The sequence below is a fragment of the Suricata suricatta genome, chromosome 7 (genome assembly GCF_006229205.1).
Source record: "Suricata suricatta isolate VVHF042 chromosome 7, meerkat_22Aug2017_6uvM2_HiC, whole genome shotgun sequence".
Lineage (NCBI taxonomy): Eukaryota > Metazoa > Chordata > Mammalia > Carnivora > Herpestidae > Suricata > Suricata suricatta.
This window is the reverse complement of record NC_043706.1, coordinates 93,455,447-93,472,912: the sequence shown is the minus strand read 5'-3', so window position 1 is coordinate 93,472,912 and position 17,466 is coordinate 93,455,447. Positions and strand designations below refer to the sequence as shown.

The following is a 17,466-nucleotide window of genomic DNA, read 5'->3' as shown; positions in this document are numbered from 1 at the left end:
ACGAAAAACTATCAAATACCTAGGAGTAAACCTAACTAAGGATGTAAAAGACCTATATGATGAAAACTATAGAAAACTTATGAAAGAGATTGAAGAAGACACCAAGAAATGGAAAAACATTCCCTGTTCATGGATCGGAAGAATAAACATTGTGAAAATGTCATTACTACCCAAAGCAATCTACACATTCAATGCAATCCCCATCTAAATTGCACCAGCGTTCTTCTCAAAGCTAGAACAAACTATCCTCAAATTTGTATGGAACCACAAAAGACCCCAAATAGCCAAAGTTATATTGAAGAAGAAAACCAAAACGGGAGGCATCACAATCCCAGACTTTAGTCTCTACTACAAAGCTGTCATCATTAAGACAGTATGGTATTGGCATAAAAACAGACACACAGACCAATGGAATAGAATAGAATAGAGAACCCAGAACTGGGCCCACAAATGTACGGCCAATTAATTTTTGACAAAGTAGGAAAGAGTATGCGATGGAAAAAAGACTGCCTCTTTAGCAGGTGGTGCTGGGAGAACTGGACAGCAACATGCAGAAGAATGAAACTAGACCACTCTCTTACACCATACACAAAAATTAACTCAAAATGGCTGAAGGACCTGAATGTGAGACAGGAAACCATCAATTTCTTTGCTAAGATTTCCTATTTGTTTATTCATTATCAGCATATTTCCTCTCATATCCTTAAGTATAGATATTTTTTAAAAGCCACTTTAAAATCCTTCCCTCTAATTCCAACATCTGTATCATCGCAGGATCGGTTTCTGTTGACTATCATTTCTCTTTTAAAATGGATCAGATTTTCCTGTGTCTGCACATATCTAGCAGTTTTGGATTCTATTCTAGCTATTGTCAGTGATATGTTGTTGGAGACTTGGAGTTCTTTTATATTTCACCAACATATACTGATTTTCTATTGTGGCTATTTTAGCAGGTAATTACCTTGGCTAGTCTCAAACTCCAAACTCTGTCTCCTCTGTGATGAGCAGCTGCTAAAATCTCTGTTCAGTGTTTTTAGTGTTAGCTGTGCACATGCAGTTCACAGGTCAGCCCAAGATTTGGGCAGTCTCTGTGAAGAACTTTGGGGTCTCCCTCTGTGGTTGTCTCCTTTCCATCATTTTTTTCCATATATTCTAGCTCTCTTCTCATTCCTCAAGCCAGGAATATTTCAGGTTTCTACTGAGTTTTAGATGTTCCATATGGCAAAAAAACCAAAACAACAACAAAAAAATCTTTAAGAATAAGAAACTCACCAGTGTCTTTCCTTTCTTCCATGTGTGCTTGAACTCCACTTTCTCCTCCTTTTTGTTACTCAACAGTGCCTCCCAGACAGTTAGTTCTTAGATTTTGTCCAGAGTTGCAGCTATGATCTAATGGTGGGTTGGTCAAATAGGTGCTACTCTGTCATTAACGGAAGCAGAACCCTTCTGAATCTTCAATTCTGTGAATATACTCTGTGACTTCCTACTTCTGTATTTTTCATAAAAACACAAAACCTCTGAGGAAGAAGAGATCAAAGGTTGCCTCCAGGAAGCCCTATTCTTAGGAACAACCAAACACTCCCTCCCTCTTCTTCAACGCTCCAGCTTTTAAGGCCTAGTCCCCTTTAATTATCCATAACTTTCTGCTCACAGGGATCCTATAGTACTAGTTAGAATCTGCCTCACAGTCTAGTGATCTATGTACCGATCACATTTTCTCTTCTAAAGTAAGGTTGTAGGAGTATACAGAGGAACTCTTATTCACGCTGGTATCCCCTATAGCACCTAGAAGTATGCCAGCCTTCCATTAAGTACTCAATAAGTATCTGTTGAATGACTAGAAAGAAGTACCATAAAATATAAAAAGGGTATAGCTGTCTCTGTTACCTTGCATAATACATAACGAACAATTACCTAGCATGTTGGTTTACTTACCCAAGTTTTCCTTCTTGAAAGAAAGACATTTCCAAGGGGAGATACTATTGCTGACCCACTGGAAAATGCTGGTAAGTTACAACCTTTCTTAGAGTGTACTGCCGCATTAATCATCCTATTACTTCATGTATCAGGGGTTCTGCTTAATCTAAAATGCCTCTCTATGAATCATGGTAAGAAGTCTAAATTTCTCTGCCTGGTCTTTATGGTGGATCTGTCTGAAATTTTCATTCTTATTCCTCTTTTCTAACATATACTCTGCTCTAATTAGGAAAGTGTCTTCTATTCCTCCTGAAACATTCAGTGCTTGGCTTCAGATTACAGTTGAAATATCTTCACTCTGCTCATCTAAATTCTACTCACCTATCAAGGCCAAGGTCAATTTCCTCCTTAAATCTCATGTCTCCTCAGAGTCTTCCCAATCCTTACTATCCTTACTTTTAACTCTTGATATACTCATAACATGTACTAATGAGCACAACTCCTTAAAACAGACTGTTACAGCTCAAAAGAATGAAAGAAATCAGTTGATCATATCACACATTTTACAAAGGAGATAACTTGGACCCAGAGATGTTAAGTGATTTGCCCAAGGCCACTCAGCTACATAGTATCTGAATAAGGACTGGAATTCCTATCTCTTGATTTGATTGGGCCTCTTTCCACTCTACAACACTGTCTGGCATTTGTTCATGTTATTTCCTTTACTAAATTGTAAATTTCTTTGGAAGGGGGGAATCTTACACAATATATATTTCTTGATTAACAATAAAAAGATAAAAGAGCTAAGTAACATTTCTTCCTAAAATACATAGAAATCTTACACTTTTTTGATACAATAATTTTCTAGTTTTTTCTCAAAATCTTTTGCCTTAGTATCTTCAAGTTATTTTAAGAAACAAAATTAGTATATTCTAACAATTCTCAAACTTTTTTCTATAAAATACATTTCAAAGTGATAATATATCTATTGAAATATATTTTACTAAATATTCTAATTAGCAATGTACTAAGTAATTGCTAATTCTCAGTCAACTGATCTAATCCAGGGGAAAGGTACTATGGAGTATATCAAATAATGTATTTTATGGGGGGAAAATAGAAACACTTGAAAATTAAAAATCACAGAATTACTTTATATATAAAACTTCTGTTTAAAAAAAAGAAAAGAGCCAGTTGGTAGGTAAGCATTAGAAAAGCCACAGTGTTAAAAAATAAAACAAGTACGTGTAGGGTGCCTGGGTGGCTCAGTCGGTTAGGTGCCAGGCTTTGGCTCAGGTCATGAATTCACAGTTTGTGAGTTTGAGACCCACGTCAGGCTCTGTGCTGAGGGCTCAGAGCCTGGAACCTGCTTTGGATTCTGTGTTTTCTTCTCTCTTGTTTGTGCTCTCTATCTCTCAAAAGTGAATAAATGGTAGAAAAATTTTTTAAAATAACCTACAAAATGTTTTACAGTCTTACTAATTGGTTGACCTATATTTCCTGAACACTTTACCAATCCTTTCATTGTATAGATCTTATGTTTAGAGGACTATTTCTGTTATTATTCCTGTTTTGCAGGTAGAGAAATTGAGGCACTGAGATGCTAGTTATCTTCCCAAGATCACAAAGCTAGTCGGTGGCAGAGCAAGGACTTGAACTCCTTGGTAGTTTGGGAATCCAATTCTGTAGTTCAGGGTTGTGATATTCCAAGTCAGATCATTCAGCTTATTTTTTATTTTATTTTTTTTATTTTTGAGAGAGAGAGCGAGAGAGCAAGCGCTTGAGCAGGGGAGGGGAAGAAGGAGGGGGAGAGAGAATATCTCAAGCAGGCTCCATAAGTGGAGCCCAAAGCAGCGCTTGATCTCATGAACTGTGAGATCATGACCTGAGTCGAAATCAAGAGTCAGATGTTTAACTGACTGAGCTACCCAGGCGCCCCAGGTTATTTACTTTAAAATTTGAAAAAATTCTAGGGGCACCTGGGTGGCTCAGTCAGTTAAGCATCTGACTTGGGCTTAGGTCATGATCTCACGGTTTGTGGGTTCGAGCCCTGCATCGGGCTCTATGCTGACAGCAGCCTGGAGCCTGCTTCAGATTCTGTGTCTCCTTCTCTCTCTCTCTCTGTGCCTCCCCCATTCATGCTCTGTTTCTCTCTGTCTCAATAATAAATAAACATCAAAAAAAATTAAGAACATTTTTTAATTCTAATTTTAAAAAGCTACTGACAACTTTAATTTTTAAAATTTTATTTCATACTTCTTAATCCTTGAGCAGGTAAATGACACATTCCTCTGAGAGACCAAAGCAAATATTAAATATTAGTTTGTCATACTTTCTTACAGAGGTGATCTTAAAGGGAACATGAGGAATTGTATCTAATACTAAATCTGATCCTCAAAATAACTGTACCCTTAAGACAGATAACATATTGGAGGTGCACAGCACATTCATCCTTCTCTCGAGATGCTCTGGGGGTCCCTAGGTGCTCTCTCCCCATTACAGGAACCAGGCACATTTTCACAGAAAATGAAAGCAAGCTTTCTCCCTCAGAGAAGCTTCAGGCGGCTGAGTCTAAGTCGTCAGTGGCCTACAGACTTTAACATTTTTGGCTACATGCTGCATCACCTAAGGAGCTTTTCTTGCCCTACTTTGGGAACAGAAGGTGAGCAAGATTGTTCAGCCTCACAATGAGTCTGGTAACAGAAAACCTGTCATTTGAAGGGAGTAGGAAGGCATTCTCTCAACCCAGTTTTTCTTCATTCCTTCTGATTCTTCTTTACCCTGACCCCCTTCACGTCATGAAAATGGCTGCCACATTCAAGTAGCTAGTTTTTAAATTTCTAGTCCACCCACTTTTATGGGCATTTCTCTAAAGGTCTTTTTTCTTTTTCCCTTTTAAACAGCAAAATATAAAAAACATAACTTGTAACCCAACATTTCCTTGGAAGATACAAATCACCATCTATAGTGAGGAAAAATTCCTTCAGTTCAACCTCTAATCTTGTTTTATCTTGAAAAATGCAAACAATGCTTATAAAAATGTCATTTTGGCTTAGTTGACAAAATATGGATTAGAACAGCCAACTATAAATTCCTAGAATAAGCAATGAACAAATTACCATTCATTTTCAGAATAACTTTCTTGATAAAATTTTATGATGATAAAATAGTACATCCTATACTTCACAGTTTGGTTGTTCGACTACACAGAAAAATATTTTTACAAAAATATTTAAGGATTTCATCAGTTTTTTCAAAAGCCTCTTTTTTTAGTTTATTTATTTATTTTGAGAGAAACAGAGTATGCACATGTTGGGTAGGGGCAGAGAACGAGGGAGAGAGAGAATCCGAAGCAGACTCCGTGCTGTCAGCGCAGAGCCCAACATGGGCCTTAAACTCATGAACTGTGAGATCATGATCTGAGCCAAAGTCCAAAAATCAAACGCTTGACTGACTGAGCCACCCAGGCACCCCTAAAATCCTCTTTTAATTCATAAATATTTCTCTTAAATAAAAATATTTCTCTTAAAGTTTTTATGGTATTATTATCCTTCATTTTTTTTCTTCATCAAGTTGATGGATCTTCATTTGCAGGGACAGGCTTGCTTTTTTATCTATATTGTGTCGGTGGGATGTTCACTACATCAGACAAGCAGTGACTGACTGGGAAACGACTTAGACATTGTGTGTGGAGCTAGGTACTAGTAGAAGCTGTGAGAGACGTGTGAGGAAGCGCTACATTCTTAAGTGGTCAGTTCATGGAAACCAATTTGACAATAAACTATTATTTAAAAAAATAAAGTGGTCAGTTCAGTTGTGGCTATTTTCTTATTATGGTAAGTTTGCATTTCTTTGCAACCATGTAACTATGACAATTCAGATACTGAATACTTGCATGAAGTGGACTCTTGAAATCATTCAGTTTCAGATGTAACCTAAAATTCTTAATTAATTATAATGAGCTTCTGAGTCAGGCTAACTAGTTCAGTAAACAAAAACCATTCAGTAAGTATAAAAACACATCCAACCCCAAATAAAAAAGCAGGCCTGTGGTATGGCTGGGCCAGTCCCAGCTTTCATGGTCTGGTTTTCCTGAAGGCTCTTAAAGCTGGCGACTTACCCAACTACCACACCTGACATCACCATGAAAGAAAACCTGCGGCAAGGAATGAATGGGCCAATAGTCTGTAATGATGACTTTTGAGCCATGGCCCCTCTGAAGAAAAAATAATATATTTATAGACTTCTACATTCGGTAGAAATGTGTCTCTTAGTGTCATCATAGATAAAAGAAGGTTCTGACTATAAGCCATAAATAAAACTAAAGAGGCCCAGATCGTTCCCCTCTTTTCACACCTCTCTCCCTCACTGCTCCAAGCACATTTCCTCACATCTGCAATCCTGCAGCTTAACATCTAGCTTCTTGGTATCTCTGGGATTCTTTCTTTGCAAATCTACAATTCAATATGGTCATGTTCAGAAAAGCAAACCCAATTAGGAGAGCCTATAGCACTTGCATAATAATAAAGCAAATATTGCCATGTGTCATTCCAAATACTTTATATGTATTAACTCATTTAATAGTTATAATAGGTAGGCACTATTATTGTCCTCATTTTATAGGTGGAAAAATTGAGGTACCAAGACGTTAAGTTACTTTCCCAAGATTATATAGTTAGCAAGTGGCTTGAACCCCTTGAGAGTCTGGGAATCAGACTCTGTGCTCCGAATCTCTGCACTCTACTGAAAATGTTCTGGACATGCTACATCAGATCTTTAATTCTGATTCTACCATGAATCGGTACAGTCACATACTTTGTGAGTTCCCACATCTGAGCTAGCTTTTGAGCCTTTTAAGGAGCGTGAAGCTGGCTGTCACACAGACGTCCTCCAGCGGGAGAGCCCCCTTCCTGCTGGGAACCTTAGTACAGAACTGTCCAACTCGTGCGGCCTGGCATGTTCACACCACCCGGTAGCGGTGCTGCTGACCCTTGGGTCCTCCTGAAAGCTGGAAAGGCCCTCCACCTCCAGGCTAGGACCTCAAGCCTTAGGCAGCCTCACTTCTTTACTCTTTAACCAGAATATTATCATTTCTCTCTCCCTGTCATGACATGAGGAAGGCTGGGGAGCCCTGTTTCAGGAAACCATAGACGGGTAAAGGAGAATATATTTGGGTGGTCTTTGTTTCCTGCCACTCCCTCCACATCAGAGCTACAGTAAGGGAAAGTGAAGCAGATTCATCTCTGTGGCCGTGACAGGAGCTTTTAGGTTTCCTTTCCTTACCTTGACACAGTTACTTGGCTCAGCTAGAGGGTATAGCAGAAGTCAGAAATACTGTTACTTAAGTCATTGGCTCTAATGGTGCAGTTCTGAGATCTCTAGGGGTGCCTGAGACACTGTCAGGGGTCCTTTGACGTCAAAACGTGTAATAATAATACTAGGACACTATTTACCTTTTACACTGTGCTGACATTTTCAGTAATCGTGCAAAAGCCATGGGGGGTGAAACTGCTGGCACTTAAGCATGAATCAAAGCAGGGCCACCAAATCACATGGTGTTCTTCACTACCCATGTACTCACAGTGAAAAAGAAAAAAATCCAGTCCCACTTCAGAATGTCCTTGAAGAAGCAGTAAAAAGGATTTTTAAAAACTCAACCCTTGAGAACACATCTCTAGTATTCATTGTGGTGAAGGAAGTAGACATAAAGCACTTCTACTATATACCAGGTATAACTGTTATCTTGAGGAAAAGCACTTGTGCAGTTGTTTGAGTTGCTAACTGAACTAGCCACTTTTATCATGGAACATAATTTTTATTTGAAAGAATGAGTTACAGGCAAGCTATGGTTATTCACACAGGACAGACATTTTCTTACAATATTTCACAGACATTTTCTTGAAAAGGAAGATGGAAGATGGTCACTTTAAGGAAAACAACTAAAAGTAATTTGTTGCCAGTGGTAAAATCGAGCAAACAAGTGAAATTTGGAATTTTGGAAAGCTTATTGCTTCCACCATGAACTTGACAGCTTCCCCATTCTTAAACATGTTTTTTTTTTCTGATGAGACTGATGGTGATATTAATGAATCTAATGTTTTGATATTGTATAATTAAATGTACCAACATCTGGAAGATCTATATAACTCAATCAATATTTTCTAACAGTCAGTGCATTCATTCTCTTATAAAATCATGCATGACAAAAGATCCATTTAAAGTTCAAGAAGGATAATAGAATGCCAAAAATACACTGATACTCTTTCAGATTCTACATTGTAAGTGACCTTTTTAAATCTTCTTGTCAAGTATTTAAAAAAATTTAAATAGACCTTTTTTTTTTTTCAGAAGTTTTAGGCTTACAGGAAAATTGAAAAGATAGCACAGACAATTTTCATAGAATCCCAAATTCAATTTTCCCTATTATTATTATCATTATTATATTTATGAGAGAGAGAAAGAGAGTGTACACAGAGAAGAGGGGCAGAGGGAGAGAGAAAGAATCTTAAACAGGCTCCACACTTAGCATGGAGCCGGATGCGGGGCTTGATCCCACGACCCTGGGATCATAACTTGTGCCAAAATCATGAGCTGGATGCTCAACTGACTGAATTACCCGGGTGCCCCCAGTTTCTCCTATTATTAACATCTTACATTAGTATGGCACATTTGTTACAATTAATGAACCAATGGGGCATTTGGGATTCTCTCTTCCTCCCTCTTTGCCCCTCCCCTGCTCACATTCTCTCTCTCTCTCTCTCTCTCTCTCTCTCTCTCTTTCTCCCTCTCCCTCCTTCCTTCCCTCCCTCCCTCCCCCTCTTTCTTTCTCTCTCAAAATAAATAACTTACTTAAAAAAATAAAGTTCATATTTATTTCAGATTTCCTTACTTTTTACCTAGGGTCCTTTTTCTGTCCCAGGGTCCCAGCTAAGATACCATATTACCTTTCAGTCATCACAGCTCTTGGGCTCCCCTCTGCTATGACACTTTCTCATACTTTCCATGTATTTTTGATGGTCTTGACAATTTTGAGGAGCACTGCCAAGTTATTCTGTAGAATGTCCCTCAACAAGAATTTGCCTGATGTTTTTCTCATGATTAGACTGGAATTATGGGTAATGAGAGAAAGACCACAGAGGACATGTGCTATGTTCATCATTCCATATCAAGAGTATAAACTTTCAACATGAATTATTGCTGTTGATGTTAACCTTGATCACACATGTCTAAGACAGTTATTTGTCAGGTTTCTCCACTCTAAAATTACCCTTTACCCCCACCTTTTTCATAGTGTGCTCTGTGGAAGGAAGTTCTTGTTAAATGTTTATGTTAGCATCCAAAAAGAGTATCCATGGGCGCCTGGGTGGCTCAGTCGGTTAAGTATCCGACCCTTGATTCTGGCTCAGGTCATGATCTCATGGTTCATGGGGTCTGTGCTGACAGTGCTGAGCCTGCTTGGGATTCTCTCTCTTCCTCTCTCTCTGTCTCTCCCCTGCTTTCTCTCTCAAAAAAGTAAAAATAAACTTACAAAAGAAGAGTATCTACGATTATCTGATATGGCTATTAAAATATTTTTCCCATTTCCAACTACATATCTGTGTGAGACCAAATTTTCTTACATACTTCAACCAAAATACCGCAAAAGATTGAGTGTAGAAGCAGATATGAAGTTGTCCTTCTCTTCTATTAAGCCAGACATTAAAGAGCTTTGCAAAAAATATGTCACTCTTCTTACTAAATTATTTTCACTTTGGAAAATGTTATTTTTCATTAAAATGTTACTTATGCTAATTTGATGGGTTGAATATAATGGGTTTTATCACTGTTATTTTAAATAAATTATAAACATTGTAAAATTTTCTGTTTTAATTTCTAATACATAGAGTAAATATTGAGAGAGAGAACCTACATAAACAAAAGCTCCTTGGGTCTCTCAATAATTGTGACGGGAGGAAAGGTTCCTAAAACCAAATAGTTTGCAAAACGCTTGCTTTAGGGTTAAACTTTTGTGGACCAAAAATGAAAGAACCCTGTTCAAGGAAAGTGAGCCAAAACTGATTTCTAAAGGCTTAATGAGTAAACTGACTATACCTAAATTTTCCTTATTGAAAAATGTAATTTTTACACCTGCAGAAAATTGTTTCCTCAACTGACAACTGTGCTCACAAGTAACTATTTGCAAGAGTAGTTAGTTATTTGTGTCTTAAAAATAATGACAGGTAGCCAGGTGTGTTTGCAAAGTCTAAGCAGAAAAATATATCCGTTGATGCATATGCATGCGTGTACACATGTTCACATCAACTTCTTGTTTATTAGTTTCCTTTTCTGGTTTTTGGTATTCAAGGAGTGGAGATCCGTCAGCTACATGTGTTGGCCTTCATCTGTCTATTAATCTTGATTATGGCGCATTAGTTCATACACGGCTAGACTTATAACTGTACCTAACAGTATCTCTTGGGGAGTTGTTAATAAACATTTCGCTTCTCTATTTTATACGTTATTTCATTTCATGTATTCCATATGAAACCTCTGGTTGGGAACTACTTCTGGTCTGCGTCCTGTGCTTGCTACACTCTGAGTAAATACTAAAGGATGAATAGCTTTTATCTCCACTACTTGGCCAAGAGTCAAGGCTGATGGTGTTTGGATGCCAACAGTGGTGATTAGCATCAGGGAATAAGGGCATTAATCACCAGAGCCGAGGCAGCCCAGGAATCTCCCTGGCCCTTCACCTTCCCAGCAGCAAAACCATGCCTGCCGCATTGCTGATTTGTGGGTGCCATTTCCCAAATATGCTGACCTCTGGCAATACCATGTCCAAATGAGGCAGGAAGCCAGCCTGCTAAAGCACAGGGGACAGGTAGGGCAGAAGTGAGCCTACAAAGAGCTTAGTAGAGAATGCGTCAGATTCTTATAGTGTGAATTCTTATGGTGTGAATCCAACGTCAAAGATTATCCCTAACTCTTTATGTCCTCTTTCCCTCCTCACATTTTTCATCAACCCTTAAGTTCAAGAGTCAGAGTTGTGGTGGTGAAAGGCCTCTTGAAAATCATCTTTCCCACCTGTACAGCCAATCCTGAATCCTCCCTACAAACTCTGGTCCTTCAGCTGCCTTGCAACGCCAATTCAAGGGATGCAGTTGAATGTGTGATAAGGAATTTAGGACATAAGCAGTTACATGTAAAATTTCAACACACATGCATAGACCTAGCTTGTTTCACCTGGGTGCTCAGAATTCTAAAATGTTGGGATAAAATCTCGTGATTGACTCAGACCGTAACTTGATTTAAAAAGGCAAGATGTATGCTAGTAACTTTTTACCAGAATTTATTTAATTGTTCTGAAATTTTATAAATAAAGGAAGCAGAATTCTCTGCAACACCTTCTTCCCTATGACCTCTACAGAGTGGACTATGAAGATCTGAGTCTCTGAGTTTCCTGGTACTATGTGTCTCTTGAAATAATGAGCACATTAAAAAATAGAGGTAATACTCAGTATCTGCTCCAGGAGACCATCTTCCCCCAAAATACAACAGGTCTGACCCTCCCTTCTCCTCACTAGGTCTCCTTCTACAGAAGAAAGATGAGCCTCATCTTTTCAATACATAAGATTTTTCTCAAGTTTATTTCTCTGGCAAAGTAAGTACAACTTAAATGGAAGCATTCACAGAATTTTATCTAGAGATAAAAGGTTACTAGGACCTTGATGAAACTGACCCCACAGTAGTATGAAGGGTCCACATTACCCAGCATGACTTTCACTACCAGGGATGATCTCATCACCCTGTCAGAGGATCTTACTAGATCTGAAACCTAACTGAAGTGCTTCATTTTTGTAATGACACTTGCACATTAAATTCATCTCTCTGACTTAAACATTACAAATTTACACCGGCTAAAAGTAATTAAGTCATTAGCTTTTAAGGAAAGTACTCATAAAATGGTTGGCAACTTCCTACTCACCGAAAAATTCTTTTTTAATTACCTAAAACTTAAGGTAAGTGGGAGACCATTTACATGACAGCTGAGGATTTAGGCTTCAAGTTATGTATAATTTGGATTTTTCTCCAGATTTACAGTCAATAGGGGTGTCTGGCTTCGGCTCAGGTCATGATCTCATGGTTTGTGGGTTTGAGCCCCGCATCAGGCTCTGTACTAACAGCTGGCTCAGAGCCTGGAGCCTGCTTCCGTTTCTGTGTCTCCCTCTCTCTCTGACCCTCCCCCGCTCATGCTGTCTCTCTGTCTCTCAAAAGTAAATAAAACATGTAAAAAAATTTTATAAAAAGATTTACAGTCAATAAGTACATTGAATGTTCACTGAGTACTGAGAATTCTAGAGTTTCTAAAAGAGCAGAATTTAATGTATAATGAAGTTGCAATCCAGGTCTTTCTCATTTATATGAATGTGTGTGTATATATATACATTTTTTCTCTGTTGAATAGTTTATGTAATACAGATGTCAGAGTTACAGAAATTCACTTTCTTTGACCCTCACCCAAATAGGTCAGTTACGGCAATAACAGGTGGGCAATGCGAATGAGGGATAGAAATTCTTCTACGTCCTACTTCCTTGGATCATGCCGGTATTACTTCACCCTCCCTGTTTCACATACTACATACTACATACTACCCATACTAACCTCACCACAATTTAGAAAAAAAATAATTCACTTATGTTTGACTTTTACAAAACATCCCTAAAACTGATTTTTGTTTTGCTTCCAGCAACAGTTGATAGTTCTCTCTGTATTTCTAATTTTGCTTTAGCATCCCTCTAAGTGCAAATTTTGAGCCAATATCTATAAAAGGCACAGGGCATATACAGATGAGTATTTTCCCATAATGAGACTTTTAAATCAGTTCCGACTCTGTGAATGGTATTTTAAAATCTGAAACAGGCAGAGAGGAAAATATGAAGTATTTTAACACATGAAAAGGCCAATGAGTCTGGACGTGTCTGGATACTTACTCTCTCACACAGCTCTTCAAATGTGCAGTCGGCAACCGTTCCACAGGCTTTATTCAGCCGCAGCTCTCTGCCTTGCACTTTTAGAATCCTTGGTCTAGTTACTATGGGAACATGAACAAAGACTCAATCTTGTCTGGATAATTACTATAAAATTCATCTCTTACAGATAGGAAATGCATAGCTTGATGAATAATAGCACATGATTCAACACATAAATTAGACAAAATGCTGATACAATGACTGCCACTTGAGCGTGGCATCAACCCATATACAGCAATGGAACTTATTAATTGGTCAGTGGAGATTGGGCATTGTGTTCTAAATGTATTCTCTTTCAAGAGAAATTAACTTACGTACAATCATTTTGTTTCTGAGCCAGCTCATCAAACAACTTATCCATGACAGCCTCCACATCAGCTTCACTTGTGCTACAGTGAAAAGAATAATAGAATATGAAATTAATAACACTTGAAGCCAACATCAAACAGCTGCCTGAGCCTGCTTAGCTTTTTGCCCATAAAGAAAGAGAACAGGATGTTATGCTCTAAATACAAACATTAGATTTAGAATACACTTAAAAGCAGAGAATATTAACTCTCAGGTAGATGATTCTGCCTTATTTGCATACACTGAAAGACTTCTGTGCTTCTGGCTGTTTCCAGTAATGAGACGATACAGGCAGAGTAAATCCATTAATACTATGTGTACACAATGAGAAGAAAGGCTTCTGGCTCTCTCTTGCATGCGAAACAAGAGCAAATAGACAAGGCAGTCAAGCATCCAGCAAAGTATCCTTTGAAATCTCTACTGAGAGGGTACATGTGAAATTAAATATTGAAGCTGCTTTTAAAAAAAAAAAATCAAGTCAAGCCACTGACTGAGAGGATCAAACATCCAGAATTAAATTACCAGCTTCGAAATACCAACTTGATCTGCACATCAATAACTTTATCAGACTTTGAGTATAAGGACAATTATAGACCACACAGTTTCTCTCAAAAGTGTCCTTGTCAGAAATTCAAGAAAACTCTCTCCTTCTGAGATGCCCACCACTTTGCTGCTACTAGGAAGTTAGTCTCATCAAAGAATCCTTTGTATTCTAATTACAAATCACCATATGGTTTAGGGAACTCACAAATACAAATGTGATAACACTATGGCCTTTTCTCCTGTCACTTTTTTTTTTAAAGAGAGGTTTCTAAATTAACTGTCAATAAAATAAAATAACAGGCAGAAAAAATAAGTGCTGTTAAAAAAAAACTTCAAGTGCAAATATAAGTTTACTTCAACTCTGCATACAACCATATACAGGATGACCTGCCAATATGCTTAATTTTTATGTACAAACCATTCTCACCTAGGTGTGGAAGCAATTAAACTCAATTCTGGACATTCTCAATAAAGTCTTACTGAAAACTAAAATATAAAATTATTTTTCTTTAGATTAAGTTTAAACAAAACTAAACTCATTTCTCCTCCGAGGTAATTACCTGGTGTGGCGGGCATTTAAGACCTAATACTTCAACTGGTCTAGAGGAAATGCTTTCAAAATGCATTTGCATCTTATTATGTTATTATTTAGTTATTATGAAGGGTTTGGAATTGTAACATTCCATGGAATGGCCATTCCATCTGAAAGGATCTTAAAAACCTCATCTGCAATGGTTAACTTTGCAGGGGAAATGCTGTCTGACTTAAGTAAACCCTCATATAACAACTGAGTAGGGTAGCATTAAAATAATAAAATGGCACTACAGAAAGTAATTATAGAGCCCCCCAAAAAACTTTTTTAAGGTACAAATAAATCACACAAGCCAATGCAGTTGTCAACGCCCACACCAAGCACATGTATGTTTAGATGTCTTTGCCAACATTATTCTTGGGAATTTGTTTCAAATGGTCTCCACCTTGTAATGGGCATAAACGCACACAACTGTTGGAGAAGCCCAAACACTTTTTAAGGAATACAGAGAAGGAGAAAAGCCAGAACCCAGGATATCTGTTGGCTTGAAGAAAGTTAACTTCTCCTTAGGATAGGCATGTTACCCACCAGAAGGGGAGAAATGAATTCTAAAAAATAACCAAGACAGAACACGGTTACATTTCCAAAAGCATATTTGGCCAATAAATAATCACTTGAAAATTTCATCAGTGGTGATTTCTGTTTTACTCTGTGGTTGGGTATACTGTAACATTAAAATGTGGCTCACAAGACTTTAGTCAGACCATGAAGCGCCTGGGTGGCTTAGTCAGTTAAGCGGCTGACTTCAGCTCAGGTTATGATCTCACGGTTTGTGGGTTCAAGCCCTGCATCAGACTCTGTGCTGACAGCTCAGAGCCTGGAGCCTGCTTCAGATTCTGTTTCCCTCTCTCTCTGCATGTCCCCCATTCATGCTCTGTTTCTCTTTGTCTCAATAAAATTAACATTAAAAAAAAAGAAGACTTTAGTCAGACTACATCTTCTACATCATCTATGAAATTACTATATATGATTTCACTCTAAGTAAAATGAAATACTGTATGTGAAATGTGTATAATGTGAAGTGACACAATTACTTTTATTATAGCAGTACCTTTTAAAAATTCTATTATCATAAAAAGTTACTCAGAAATTATAATGTGCAAAATAAAATTTTTTACTGATGTTAAGTGGCCTAAAAATAAATATTCACAAAAGTAGTTCATGTAAAGTACAACTGAACAGACTGTTTCCATAAGCCAAATTGTACTTGACCTCAGGGAGTGAGTTTTATTGACTCGCCGAAGGACAGGAACCTCAGCTTCATATTGTCTTAAAACAGGAGGGGCTAGTATGTGCTTTTGGTTTTGTTAGATGTATCTACATTGACATGAAATAAATGAGGGTGCTGCGAAAGAAATCCTGACCAGAAAGGAACTTATTCATAATCCCTTAACAGGTAATTTACAAAAAAATTTTAGTCTTTTCATGTTCACTCAAACCAGATTCCCCTATTTAAGAGGATGCATCAATTAGAGCTAACTTTTTTAATGTTTTTATTTTTTTTTTAATTTTTTTTAAGGAGACACAGAACCAGAAGCAGGCTCCAGGCTCTGAGCTAGCTGTCAGCACAGAGCCTGACGCGGGGCTCGAATCCACGAACGTGAGATCTGACCTGAGCTGAAGCCGGAGGCTTAACCGACTGTTTTTATTTATTTTTGAAAGAAAGAGTGCAAGCAGAGGAGCGAGGGGGGTGGGGGATAGAAGATCTGAGGCAGGCTCTGTGCTGACAGCAGAGAGCCCAAAGCTGAGCTTGAACTCACAAACCATGAGATCACGACCTAAGATGAAGTCGGACGTTTAACTGACTGAACCACCCAGGCACCCCAGAGCTAATTGTTTTTTAAAGGATGAGAATTAGAGGGGCACCTGGGTGGCTCAGGTGGTTAAGTGTCTGACTCTTGGTTTAGGCTTAGGTCCAATGTCTAACCAGGAGAAGCTCCAAAAACTATGGAGGAAAAAAATAATAAAAGAAGCGGCACTGAAAAAATAAAATAAAATTTCCTAGAACTGAAGAACATGATTATCTAAGTTGAGTCCAGGGGCACCTGGGTGGCACCTGGTTGAACGTCCAACTTCAGCTCAGGTCATGATCTCCCTGTTCATGAGTTTGAGCCCGCTTTGGATCCTGTGTCCCTCTCTCTCTCTCCCCCTCCCCTTCCCTCTCTCAAAAATAAATAAACATTTAAAAAAGCAAACAAGAGTCCAGTGAACACCCAGCACAAAGAATGGGGGGAAAGCCTCCATTCCAAAGCATATTACTGTTAAACTTCAAAAACCAGGAATATCCTAAAAACCTCAAAAGAAAAAACAGGTTAAATTATAAAAGGTCAAGAAACTGATTTGTATCAATTCCCATCAAACTTTGCAACTATAATAATGGAACCATAAAGATAAAGGTATGCAGCTAAAATTTTTTAAAGGGAAATTAAAAAAATTTTTTTTAACATTTATTTATTTTTGAGAGACAGAGAGAGACAGATCATGAGCAGGGGAGGGGCAGAAAGAGAGGGATACACGAATGAAATTGGAAGCAGGCTTCAGGCTCTGAGCTGTCAGCACAGAGCCTGATGCGGGGCTTGAACCCACAAACTGTGAGATCATGACCTGAGCCGAAGTCCGACGCTCAACCGACTGAGCCACCTAGCGTAAAGGGAAATTATTATCAAACTGTCCATGCCCAGTCAAATTATTAATCAAGAAAAATAAAGAGTTTTTGGACAGGTGAGTTCTCAAAAAATCCATTTCCCACGCAGCCTTCTTTTAAAATACTAGAAGGTGTGCTCTCAGAAGGGTGAGACGAGTCCTTGGTCCAGTAGAACCACATAAGCTCTTCCCCAGTGACCCTCCTGCCATGGCAGTTACAAACTCTAGAAAAAGTAGAAAATAGGTAATATGAAAACTCTGAACAGTGAACAGAACCAGGCAGATTCTGGAGAGAGCTGACTCTTGGGAAAAGGAAAAACATGGGGCGAATTACCCATTTTACCGCTTTCAGACTGAAGGCTGAGGGCAGCTAAAACTCCAATGGAAAACTCGCAGTCCTTCCTGCATGAAGA

At 38.2% G+C, this 17,466-nt stretch overlaps 1 protein-coding gene across 1 annotated transcript in view; it reads right to left on the bottom strand.

The window, feature by feature from the left end:
* Positions 1–17,466, bottom strand: part of AFG1L (AFG1 like ATPase) — a 202,071-nt gene that overhangs the window by 23,985 nt on the left and 160,620 nt on the right. Inside the window, exons 10-11 of the mRNA XM_029944048.1 lie at positions 13,246–13,316; positions 12,889–12,989 (exon numbers count right to left, since the gene is read on the bottom strand). Of these exons, the coding sequence (XP_029799908.1) occupies positions 12,889–12,989; positions 13,246–13,316 (172 nt within the window). The remainder of the gene's footprint in view (positions 1–12,888; positions 12,990–13,245; positions 13,317–17,466) is intronic.